The 12,231-nt window shown below is 36.6% G+C and overlaps 1 protein-coding gene across 3 annotated transcripts in view; it reads left to right on the forward strand.

Annotated features, from left to right (window-relative positions):
- Positions 1–12,231, forward strand: part of VCAN (versican) — a 110,505-nt gene that overhangs the window by 41,485 nt on the left and 56,789 nt on the right. For 2 of the 3 annotated variants that reach the window (XM_037530075.2, XM_037530076.2), the window contains 2 exons: positions 359–652; positions 7,123–9,834. In XM_037530075.2, coding sequence (XP_037385972.1) covers positions 359–652; positions 7,123–9,834 — 3,006 coding nt within the window. The remainder of the gene's footprint in view (positions 1–358; positions 653–7,122; positions 9,835–12,231) is intronic. The other variant, XM_037530077.2, reaches the window with a different exon arrangement.

A 12,231-nucleotide genomic window follows, 5' to 3' on the forward strand; every position in this document is an offset into this window, starting at 1 on the left:
CAACTTTCCTGTTCCAACATGAATGAATGTTGAATGAATGAATGTTACTAAGTATGTCCATTGCCTGTACAGTCATCTAAACAATCACTTGGAAAAGTGAGTCTACATTTTAAAGAACTTATTGTAACTATGATCAAAAGGCTGCATCTGTGACCAAGCATATAGATGTATAGAAAATGGAACTTTCCTGGTGTGTGTTTTTTCTAATAGTAATAAAATTAGTAACCACTACATTTTCAGCTTCAAAGAACCAGAAGCTGCTACCTCATCATGTGAAAAACTATTACTTGCCTCCTCCCTCCAGCCATGAACAGGAAAGGTGGAGTAATAAAACAGGGTGTTTTTCCTCTTATTCCAGGTGATGTAGTCCACATCACTGCTCCCAACAAATTCACCTTTGAGGAGGCTGAAGAGGCGTGTGAAAACCAGGATGGCCGGCTGGCGACGGTGGGCGAGCTGCACGCGGCCTGGAGGAATGGCTATGACCAGTGTAACTACGGGTGGCTGTCAGACGCCAGCGTTCGCCACCCTGTGACTGTGGCCAGGGCCCAGTGTGGAGGTGGTTTACTTGGGGTGAGAACCCTGTATCGTTTTGAGAACCAGACAGGCTTCCCTCCCCCTGATAGCAGATTTGATGCCTACTGCTTTAAAAGTAAGTGTTTGATTCCTTTTTAAAAATTGCAGATTAAAAAAAAAGTACTTCGAAGGCATGCATTGATGTTCAACTAGCTGTTGGAATGGATTCTGTGTCTTGCAGTGTGTGCACGGAATGGAAAAAGTTCAGTAACTTTTAAAAGCAAGTTAACAGAATAACAGGGAGATGGTTCAAATTACAGGGAGTTTGGCAAATGGTTTTTTCAGAAGAGGTAAGGAAATGTCAGGTTAAAGTTTTAGGCCCGCTGCACCTAGAACCACAGAACATAGTTCCAAGTAGCTATATTATATTAACTGCAGTCCTTCAAAGTAATTAGATTGGTGTTGCCATAATACCAGGGCTGCTGTGACTGAGTTAAATTCCTGCATTCTGTTTATTTCATCTTCATTTGGTATTATTTTCTTTGAAATGGTGGAGAACTTCAATTTCAAGAGTTGCAGGTGAGTACTTGGAGCTGACTTGGAGAATCATAAAGTTTAATTTACAGCTAAAAATTACTAAATTTCCACTTATTTCAAATAATGAAAATATGTGCTTTCTTAGGGTTAATTCTCTAAGATCACATTGAAATACAATGTATTTCTTAACACAGTATAGGTTTTCTTCAGCTAGGTTTGTTACTTAAAAATTGGTCTTAAGTAACACTTCTGAATCTTTATGATATAGTTATTTTAATTTTTCAGATGTTCTTGAGTTATTTAGCAAACCTAGTAACGTGATACAGCCTCATGCTTATAGAATGCTTAACAAGCAAATAAATCTGGAGTCTCATTGTGATATTCATTGTAATTTCAGTATTGTGCCAGCTAAACAAAAATCTCCTAGACTATTTGATGATCTTGAAATATGTTCAAGATAGTGAATTTTTTTACTATTTCTAGTATTTCTAGTTATAGAAATATGTAACTAAAGTAAGTAGAACATACACTAACTTAGTATATAATTAGCTTCAGAAGGGTAATACACAAGCATTCTTCATTAGCCAAAAGGACACAGAGCTGGGATTGTCTGGAGAGTCAGCAAATAGTTGTTAGTGCAACCGGAAGTTGTGGCGTCAAGTTCTGCCATCTCATAGCTAAGCAAACTGCCGGGCATCTCCTCTCGGTCTCAGCTTTCTGAGTGTTAAAGTCACATGCTGTGTATTAGTTTGATACAAGTTGGCCATAAAAAGCCAATAAAAATACTAGTTTTTGTTCCTATGCCCTGTAGCAAAAGTCTGCCTTAATAGGTTTCAGGACAACAAATAACAGCAAAAATAGCAAAAACATTATCCCTGCCCATAAAAAGATAAATTCTTTAAAGTCGCATTCTCATAAAACTGGTTTCAAGAAGTTCAAACTCTAAAATCAGTTTTAGGTTTTCTGACTGATATGACTAAGGAACAAAATCAGATTTTAGTGTGTGGTGGCAAGGAGGGGTTACAGAGGTTAAATTAGGGAAATCCTGGTATTTTTTAGTTTGCCTTATTTGCTTGATAATATTTTCTTGTGCTTTATAAAACTGGCACTTGATAAGTTTTACACAAATTAGTTTTTTTTCTCCTTGAGGGTGATATTTTAAGCCCATCTGTAGCCACAAAAATTTCTTCCTAATGTATTTTAAATTATTTATATAAATAAGAAATTTACATAAACATATGAAAAAATAAGGCAGCTAGATTCAAACAGAAAAATCATCTAGAAAAAATGTACATAAAATCTGAAAGAGTCTGAAAATTTAGGTACATTTTTTCCCCCTATTTCATTGAACCTCTATAGCTTGGAATATTATATCTTACAAATATAACAAACTCAAATTTGGGTTTTTTCCCCCCCACGTGAACAGTTTTAAAAGTGATTTCACAATGTACAGCAGGTTGGTTAATTAGAGGAATTTATTTTTACTTTTTAAAAGATTTATTTTTATTTTATTTATTTATGCATACAAGAACTGGGGTGTAGGCCAGAGGTACAGGGCATGATAGGATTCACCAGAGACAGACTGGGGAACAGAACAGGCAGATCGACTGAAATACACTGCTGAGGGGAGCAGCGGGCGAGTCAGGCGAGGTCTGCTGCACCATGTGGGTAGCTCCCTGGCTGGAGATTGAACTCATGCTGCAGTGGCTGCTGATAGCTGGATAGTGCTGAGACTTAACCCCTTATATCACCAGGGAGGCCCAATTAGAGGAATTTATTTCACCAAATGCAGAAAATGTTTTTAAAGCCACTTCATGGTGAATTAACAATACCACATATCACCTTTACTCTCATTTCCTTTCCCCTACAAAATCATTAATGACTGGTGATGAATGGAATTGGAATCTATTCCTATCAAATAGGTTTGAAAAACAAGTAAATTAATGTTTTTGTAAAACAAAGTTTCTCCCTTGTTGATTAAACTCAATTGTAAATTGTTATTTCTATTTTGACCTCATAGTTAAACAACTTCTGTGAAAGAGAGTTGTACTGGGCTTTGGAAGCTCATCCATACATCCCATATTGAAATGAATTAAAGCCACTCAAGAATCATGATGACCCCTCTTTTATTATTATTGATGTCCAAGAGAAAGAGCATATTTTCTAAAAAGCCCTCTCCAAATCCTATTTTCGTTCCCAGAGAGCTTCTAATTATCCAAATCCATTACATTAGAGTTTAAGCTGCCTTTTTTTTAAGTTGAAGATCAAAATCTAAATAACAGTCATTTCTCTTATTGAACCCAATTGCTCAGTTGTCCTTCAGCATCTCCTCATCCAAAACAATGTCCTTGTTTTGAAATTTCAATTTCTTGCTGGACTGTGGGTGATTTGGTGGTAAATGCCCTACAGTGGCAATACCTGATGGGGGAATCCAAATATTATCTCAAAAATAAAGTGAGAAAGAAGAAATTCCAGTTTCTAAATCTCTACTCATCAGAGTGATCTTCTTTTAAACCCTCATTATTTTTTATATCCTTCTGTTTGATTAAACTTGGAACTAGAAATAGTGTTCCAGAGAAAACAAAATAAGGACCCACCAGCTCGTATGCCAGCTTTCTGACATATTTGTTCACTTTTAAAATTGTCTTGCCAGTCTACCCGACAGTTTGTTTATTATCTTTTTGTGCCCTAGGTCATAATTTAACCACTGGCACCAAAATTTATCTTTCCTAATTGGTTTTTTAAAGTTATTTTCTGTTTATTGAAACTGTTAGCAAAATGTTTTTGAGCTTGAATTTGAATCCCATTGTTTTAATCTTTACTCTTTCCCCAACTTTGAACCCGCAATCAACTTATTGAATATCCACTCCATTTTTTGAATTCCCATGTCCATAGTCATTGACATATAAAAAGTTTATATAGAAGAAATATTTTGAAATTAGTCATTTCTCCATAATATAAGCAGCATGGGTATGAGTTAAATCAACTATCATGCTGCTAATAGGACTTTTCTATTTTATTAGGAAAATCTGCCTCATGTCTCACAACAGAAGCACAGACAAGATAGTCAACAGGATATAAAATACATAAGTACAGTGATATAAAACATCTGTGTGGCAGGCAGCTGCAAACATTGGGAGGGAGCTTTTTTGGGAAAAGAAGCGTGCTGATTCTTGTTGACTTCCTTAATAATGAAGTTGAAGGGACACTGGTAGTTTTCCAGAACAAAAACTTCTCTATGTTCCCTCTGGAAGGACACTTGTAGAATAATCTAGAGTTGTGTTTTCACCTTTATAATAGTTATCATTAATATAGTCATATTTCTTCTTAACTCTTTGTAGATGTATTTGTGTTTGAAAAAGTCATTTAATTTTTTTGATATGGTTGAAACAAATGTCACAGATGATTAGATCTACTGAATTATCGTGGAACTAAGTTGTTAAGTTGACAAAAATGCCTCCCAACCCCAAAAGGAAGTTTGAGGTTTTTCATTTCAAATAGTAAGATTAATTAACTTAATTATAAACAGATTTTTTGAACAAGGCTCTAAAATTATTGTCAACTTTTGTCTTTAAAAGCCAAGTTGTATAAATCCTGACTTTGTAAAGGAGATTGTCTGTGATATCTTGCTATCACTTTCTTATGCAATGGAACTAGAGGGAGACTCAAAAAATAGGGCAGGAGTCATTGACAATGACATATAGTTATTTAGTTTTTAAAATTGAAGTCCTTCATTTTTAGAACAATGTAAAGATACTTTCATAATTTTGTAGAAAGTTGCTAGCTCAGCCCGTGAGTTGGAACATAAGAAGACTCAATTCACAGGCCCTCTGTTTGACCCTAATACAGTGTCACCTCCTTTTAAATTGATTTTGTCAGCCATGGACATACTAATGGGGAAAAAGCAAACTTAGCTTCCTTGTTTTGATTAATAAAAATATGATTAAATTTTCTTTAATATACGGCATTCTGTTTATATTATGTTTCCATGGGAACTTTCTCTGTATGTACATTCTACGATTTCCCCCAAAGAATTCAGTTATAAGAAAAATATACTTGGCAGTTAAATGAGGTAACACTTGTGGAATTTTAGAGGGTAGAGAATTGAATTAAAAGAAAAAATAGCCAGCCACACTTTGGTTCCTTAACTTGTTCATGTCAATCAAAATAGACCAAAACTTTACAGAAAATGAATGGGGAAATGATTTTCTTTTAAAAAGGAAGAAAAGGCTATCCATCATGTTGTAAGAATCCAATTCTTTTTTAAATTTAGTTTTGTTTTAATATAAAAGGATAAATAGTGTCAGATTTGAAAGAATATTTAAATACACCACGACATAAATGACCACCAAGTCCTCATTATAAGATGGATGACTCTGGGCTTTAAATTGTAGTCCGGGGTTGACCACGGCTAATTAACAATTCATACCAGACAAAAATTAAGGCGCCTATGAAACCACTAATCTGATTTAGAACAAAATCACATTATTTTATCATTGAATTTTTTTCTTAAATTTTTTTCTACCATGCCCCCACTTCTGAAGAGGCTTCCCCATTGTCACCCTCCCCCGACCAGGGCAGTGATATTGTTACAATTGAAGAACTCACATCACATATCATAGTCACTCAGTCTGTAGTTCACGCTAGAATTCACTCTGTGTTGTACTTCAGTGAATTGTACGAATGTAGAAAATGACATGCATTTACCATTACATTTACCATTATATCAGGCAGAACAATTCACTGCCTGAAGTATTAAGTTTTGATGGAGTAAATGGAACTCAAAAGTATCTAATTTTGTTTTCCAAAGACTCCTATTTTCAGGATTATTTGGACTTATAGACACAAGGGATACATACTATAGATTGCAGGTTTTATCAGGGAGATGGGACATTGCCCTTGCAACTAGCATTAAATCATACCGGATATAGCAAAACAATGATCACTGTTTTTCTTGGAACACTTCCTTCTGAGTTAAGAGGCAATACGTTTCTAATTTTTGAAAATACAATTTTTTAAAAAGCAAAATCTTTGTGTGCTAGATTGCTGCATGTTCCCTATGTTGAGAAGATCTCTTGTCTGCTATGCTGTCTCTTTTTCAAACAATTTAAATTTCTTTGAACAAGCCAGATCTTTCCTGTAAATCTGGAGGCATTATAATGTAGCATTTTATGATAACATGTTACTTTTTATTGCCTGAGTCCATCTTTCAGGATTGTTTGCAGTGTTTGGAATTACACATCTAAAATATATCATGTAGGTACTTAACTTCCTGTTCTACTTTGTGATTCCTGCTAAAGTAAGTTTGGAGCCCACATTCTTAAAAGCTGCATACATAGTGTGTAGAACATAGAGCAAAATGTAGAAGTATAACAAATGCACAGCAGCCTCTGCCAGAAACATTTTATAATTTATTGGAAAGAAGGTTTCAGAGTTGAAAGGGAGACCAAGACAAATGTCCAACACCTGGAATGAAGAGAAGAGCAGTATTAAAAGTTTAATATCCTGTTTTTATTAAAGCCTCCACATTATGGACAATGTGACAGTTTATATGTAACTCAGTTATATTTGATGTGGCTTTTTGTTTTTCTGCAATCTGAGGCACTCCCTCTCCCCTGAGACACAAAGGAATAAGGAAAAAGCTAGAGGTTGGGTACAGGAGCTTCCAGAAAAGTTGCACTAAGTTCTTCCTCTAGTCTTCAAATTGTTGCTATAGTTTCTGATAAATAAAACCTAGCTACTGTTTTCTAACTTTGTACTCATATTGTTTGAACTTCATTTCTTAAAGCTATATGATGTTCATCTTCTTAACAGTCACTAGGACAGTCATTCATACCTATGGGTAAAAGCAGTTATAACCCTTACAATTCAAAACAAGTGATCAATTTGTGTCTATTAAATGTTCAATGGTCTGTCTTTGGATTAATTTAAGTATCCTTTTTAGAATCCCTTCCATCACAAAACACCTTTGGCTCACCAAAAAATACACAGCAGCATTTAACAGACACTGGACGTACAACAATTTTATTAGTGACTTGTCTAATCAACTCTTTGAAATTATTTTTCTAGCTAAACAGAATATATCAGAGGCTACAACCATCGAACTGAATATCCTCGCAGAAACTGCATCACCCAGTTTATCCAAGGAACTGGTACCTGACAGAACTACACCAATCATCCCTTTAGTCACTGAGTTACCTCTCATTACAACAGAGTTCCCGCCTGTGGGAAATATAGTCAATGTTGAACAGAAAGCCACAGTTCAAACTCAATCTCTCACACATAGAGTAGCCACTGAGTCACCTACACCTGCTGGGAGGACCAAGGAGCCTTTAGATATGAGCTACTACTCACCTTTTACTTCAGAACCACTTGAAAAGCCAGACATATCTAAAATTGAGGAAGAAGTATCCCAAGTAACAGCTGTCATCTCCCATCATGATACTGAGTCATGGGATGGTGTCATAGAAGATGTACAAACACGAGAATCAGTTACACAAATTGAACAGATAGAAGTGGGTCCGTTGGTAACAACATCTATGGCGTTCTCTGCAACTGAAACACCATTTGTTTCTACAACTATGGTCCTGGAATCCAAAACTGAAAAGAAAACAGTAAGCAGTATTCCTGAATCAGTGACCACAAATCATTATAGTTTCACTCTGGGAGAAGATGAGGGCAATAATAGAACATTTACAGATAGATCTAGTCAAAGCACCCTGACATTTAGCCAAATTCCAGAAGTCCTTACAGTGTCAAAGACATCAGAGGACATCACCTCCACTCCGCTAGAACATGCAGACTCAGTCTCGGTATCCACTGCTGTTTCTCCGGTGACACTGCCTGACAGTGAAGCGTCATCCATGGAGAGCTGGGAAGATACACAAACGAATGGTAGGATAACTGAAAATATCTCTGACCAGTATGTGTCCGTCACACCTTTCCCAACACAGCTACATACAGAAGTAGAATTGTTGCCTTTTTCTGTTGATAAAAAATTAGTTGAGGGGTTATCCACAGTTGTTTATCCCTCTCTAGAAATAGAAATGACAGAAGAAAAAGAAAGAACAGAAACAGAAACAAGAGTGGCGGTGGAAGACTTTACAGCTCCAGCTGGATCAGAAACAGAAGGCTATGAAGATATTACGAAGTCTGGGGAAGGCATAACAACTGTGCACTTGACCCACAGTACTTTAGATGTGGAGGTGGTCACCGTATCAAAATGGTCATGGGACAAAGATAATATGACATCAAAGCTCTTAGGGCCCACAGAACATACAGTTTCTCCGAAACTGCCCCCTGCCTCACACACAACTATGGGAGTTAGTGAAAAAGATGAAGAAATCCCAAGTTTTACTGAAGATGGAGGAGATGAATTTACTCTTATCCCAGATAGTGCACAAAAACCACTGGAGGAATTTACTGAGGAAGAAACAACAGACCTTCGGAAGTTCACAGTTAGATTTCAGCCAACTACATCAATTGGTGTTGCAGAGAAGTCAACTGTGAGAGAGACTACAAGTGAAGAAAGAGTTTCACCTGTTACAAGCACAGAGGGCAGAGTTGTTTCTGCAACCATAGAAGGGAGTGCTTGGGATGAAGAAGGTGTGGATGTCTCTAAGCCCTTACCAACTCTTTCCCAGTTTGCACACACTTCAGATGTAGAAGGATTGGCATTTATTAATTACAGTAGCACTCAGGAGCCTCATACCATTTCTATCACTGTCATTCCCAAGACAGAATGGGGAGTGTTGGTACCTTCTGTTCCATCGGAAGGTGAAGTTCTAGGTGAGCCCTCTCAAGACATAGGTGTCATTGACCAGACTCAGCTTGAAGCAACTATTACTCCTGAAACTATAAGAGCAACAATAGAGATTAAGCAAGAGACAACTCAAGAAGAATTCTCTCAGAAAGAACAGACTCCGGAGAAACCAGTTCCTGCTCTCAGTTCTACAGTTAGCACAGCCGAGGAATCAAGGTCACCTTTGGATGAACAAGAGGGTGATGGGTCAGCATATACAATCTCTGAAGACATATTGGTGACAAGTTCTAAGAGAATCCCAGGTTTGGAAACAACTCCGATTGGAAAAATTGAGCACAGTGTATCTTATCCACCTGGTGCTGTCACTGAGCACAAAGAGGAAATAGATGAAGGGGTGACACTCACATCAGGTATGGGGCCAGTGGTCTCTTTAAGTCCAGAGCCTGAACAAGAACGTGACACAGAAGGCACTATTCCATCACGTTTGAGCACCAGCATTACCCAGCTTATCGAGGAAACCACTTCTGACAAAAGAGAGAAAACATCCCTAGATTATATTGATTTCGGTTCAGGATTATTTGAAAAGCCCCAAACCACAGAATTGTCAACAATTAAAGCCACCATTCCAAGTGATGTCACTGCTGCCTTCAGTTCTGTAGAAAGACTTCACACAACTTCGGCACTCAAGCCATCTTCAGCACCCACTGAAAAACCTCCTCTCATTGACAGGGAACCGGGGGAAGAAACAACCAGTGACATGGTAATCATTGGAGAATCAACATCCCCTGTTCCTCCCACTACCCTTGATGATATTGTAGCCAAGGAAACAGAAACTGACATTGATAGAGAGTATTTCACAACATCAAGTATTCCTGCTACACAGTCAACAAGACCACCCATTATAGAAGACAAAGAGGCCTTCAGTCCTCAGACACTTTCTACTACAGAACCCCCGACGGGGACAAAGTTCCGTCCTGATATTAATGTGTATATTATTGAGGTCAGAGAAAATAAGACAGGTAAGTCTTTGCTTTCTAGACATACCAGTCAAGGCAATCAGCATTTTATCTTGAAAATTACTTTTGGAAAAAAAATCAACATATCAAATGCTGCCATTAGAAGATAACTGGAGTGTGAAAAATTCTATGCTTTAGCTTCATATATTTGTACAAGAATTGGAAGAATTTGTTAAACAATTTGGAAGAATATTAGATACAATGTTATTTTAAAAGTCATAAGAAGCCCTGCTTTGTCATCTAATATAACCAAATCATCACTGTTACATCACTTCTGAACATGCCGAGAAAGTGTTTTAATTTCAGTGTCTTTCCATGCATTACTACTCAAGTGTAGTACTAGACTGTGTTAACATTCCATTGGTCTTTAACTATTAACCTTCAGTACTTACACTGTGGACAGCTAAAACCGAATTGCATATACTTAGGGCTAATAGAAAGACATCTAAAGGTTTGCTTTGGTTTTTCTCTTGCAGGTTTTTAATAGGTTTATATACCACTTGTGGGTGGGTAAGAGGTCTATATAGTTTAAGTTATCTGAATGCACGTTCGAGATTTTTTTTTAAGTTTTTGTCCTTGTGTATTTTGATGAAGCTTTGAATATTTAGAACAAATACAGTCTAACTCAGTTTCAGGAAATGCTATGCAGTATAATTTTAGGTGGAAATGTCAGCATTATCTCTGTTCCTGAAAACAAGGTTGTGATGCTATTTATTTTATAATTTAATTCTTTTATCTCTAGGAATATTTGCAATGTTGTGTATTCTGCTCAAATATGTTATGTATTTCCCTGGCAAAATTCTTAAAAGCTGTTTTTTTAATAATCCTCAGTACCAAACATTACTATAACATTTCTTCTTAAACGTGGGACCACACCATTTTTTTTTTTTTAATTTGGTAAACTGAGTTGGTAATATCGGACCTGGGTAGTTAGAAAAATCAAGTCAGATTTGTTTGTCTCTGTTAAATTTAGACGTTAGGATTGTTGATTTTAGCTAAGTTGTTATATTTTAGTTTTAATATGAGAAGTCAATGAAGAAATGTGCATTTTTCCTTGTTCTGGCTCTGAAAGTCAAGCTAGAAGAGTGTTTTTTAAGCAGATTATCTCTACCTGGTGGGATAGCTCCCCCAGGCTGTCATTTTTTTTTTAAGAGTGATGGTGTCCTAGTTACAGCGTTCAGGGGTGCACCTCTTGGAAACAATCAGGCAGGTCTTTTGTCAAGTCAGTGGACTGTAGCGCTATAGGTGGAAACTCCACAGTTTCTGTGGATTCTACAGTGAATGGTAGAAAAAGAATATATTTCAAGTATTGAAGTTAATCTTCACTTTCAATATTATCGTAAGAAGCCAGGATTAGAGCATTATTTTCTCACTAATTATGCTGTTTCTTGGAAACCATAACATATTTCCTCTCACTTACATTTCTTTCCACCTCTTGAAACTGGAGTTGGAGAATGAAGGCAGTTGCCAAGTAGTGGGAAGGAGCATTGCAGTTACTAGAGTTTCCACAGGGCCAAGAAGATATTACTATGAGAAAGAAAAGAAAAATAAAAAGAAGTGAAAAGAAATTACTACCAATAATACGTAGCTTGAGAATTTAAAAATTACTTGAATGACTGTGCAGAAGTTTTTCCCAATTTAGATTCTCTTGTTAATGTGAATACTAAATTGAACTGAGTAATATAGAAAACAGTAAAAAATGTTCTGCATTTAAAAAAAAAAAAACCCTCTTCTAAATGGGAAACTGTGTGTCAAGTTCAGGGTGATCAAATTACAAAATGGAAATAGTGAAACTTGATCTTCATGAAAGATGTGGCAGGCATCAGAAATAAAAATCATAAATTTATAAATGATTACTTGGAAGGGAGCATCTGAGTAACCTAATCTAGAGACCAAGGTGCACGTTTACATTTGAGTTGTCAGTTTAATTCAACTGGGTCTGGGAGATATGACTAGGTGTTACCTTCTTTTCCTTCCGCTTTTAAAACTTGGGACCATGACTCAACTTCTAACTAGTTTTTGTTCAGCATTAAGAACAATAGGTCAGAGAACTCTGTGGAAACAGCATACTTGATATCTCCATGAGGACAGGACTCCAGTGTGTATTTATGGGTGTGTGGCAGTGTGATGAGGGATGAGGGGTGTTGGTGGTGGGGGGAGACATGGAGCGTGTATCTCTATCTAGTTACCTCCACATCATCCATATCAACCTCTCTCCAGTTTTCCTTTCGTTTCTTTCTCTGATCATCATCTTATTCTGTGCTTTACATATGCTTTATATAACCAGTATAAAGCACTGGTTATCATCTTGATAAGACAATGAGAGGTTTACTCAGATCCAGCTGTTTAGTTATGCTAATTTTATGTGTTTTAAAAGAAACTGAATTTTTCAGGCATTTA

Source organism: Talpa occidentalis, unplaced genomic scaffold, assembly GCF_014898055.3.
Source record: "Talpa occidentalis isolate TD23 unplaced genomic scaffold, MPIMG_talOcc4v2.1 talOcc4.6, whole genome shotgun sequence".
Taxonomy (NCBI): Eukaryota; Metazoa; Chordata; class Mammalia; order Eulipotyphla; family Talpidae; genus Talpa; species Talpa occidentalis.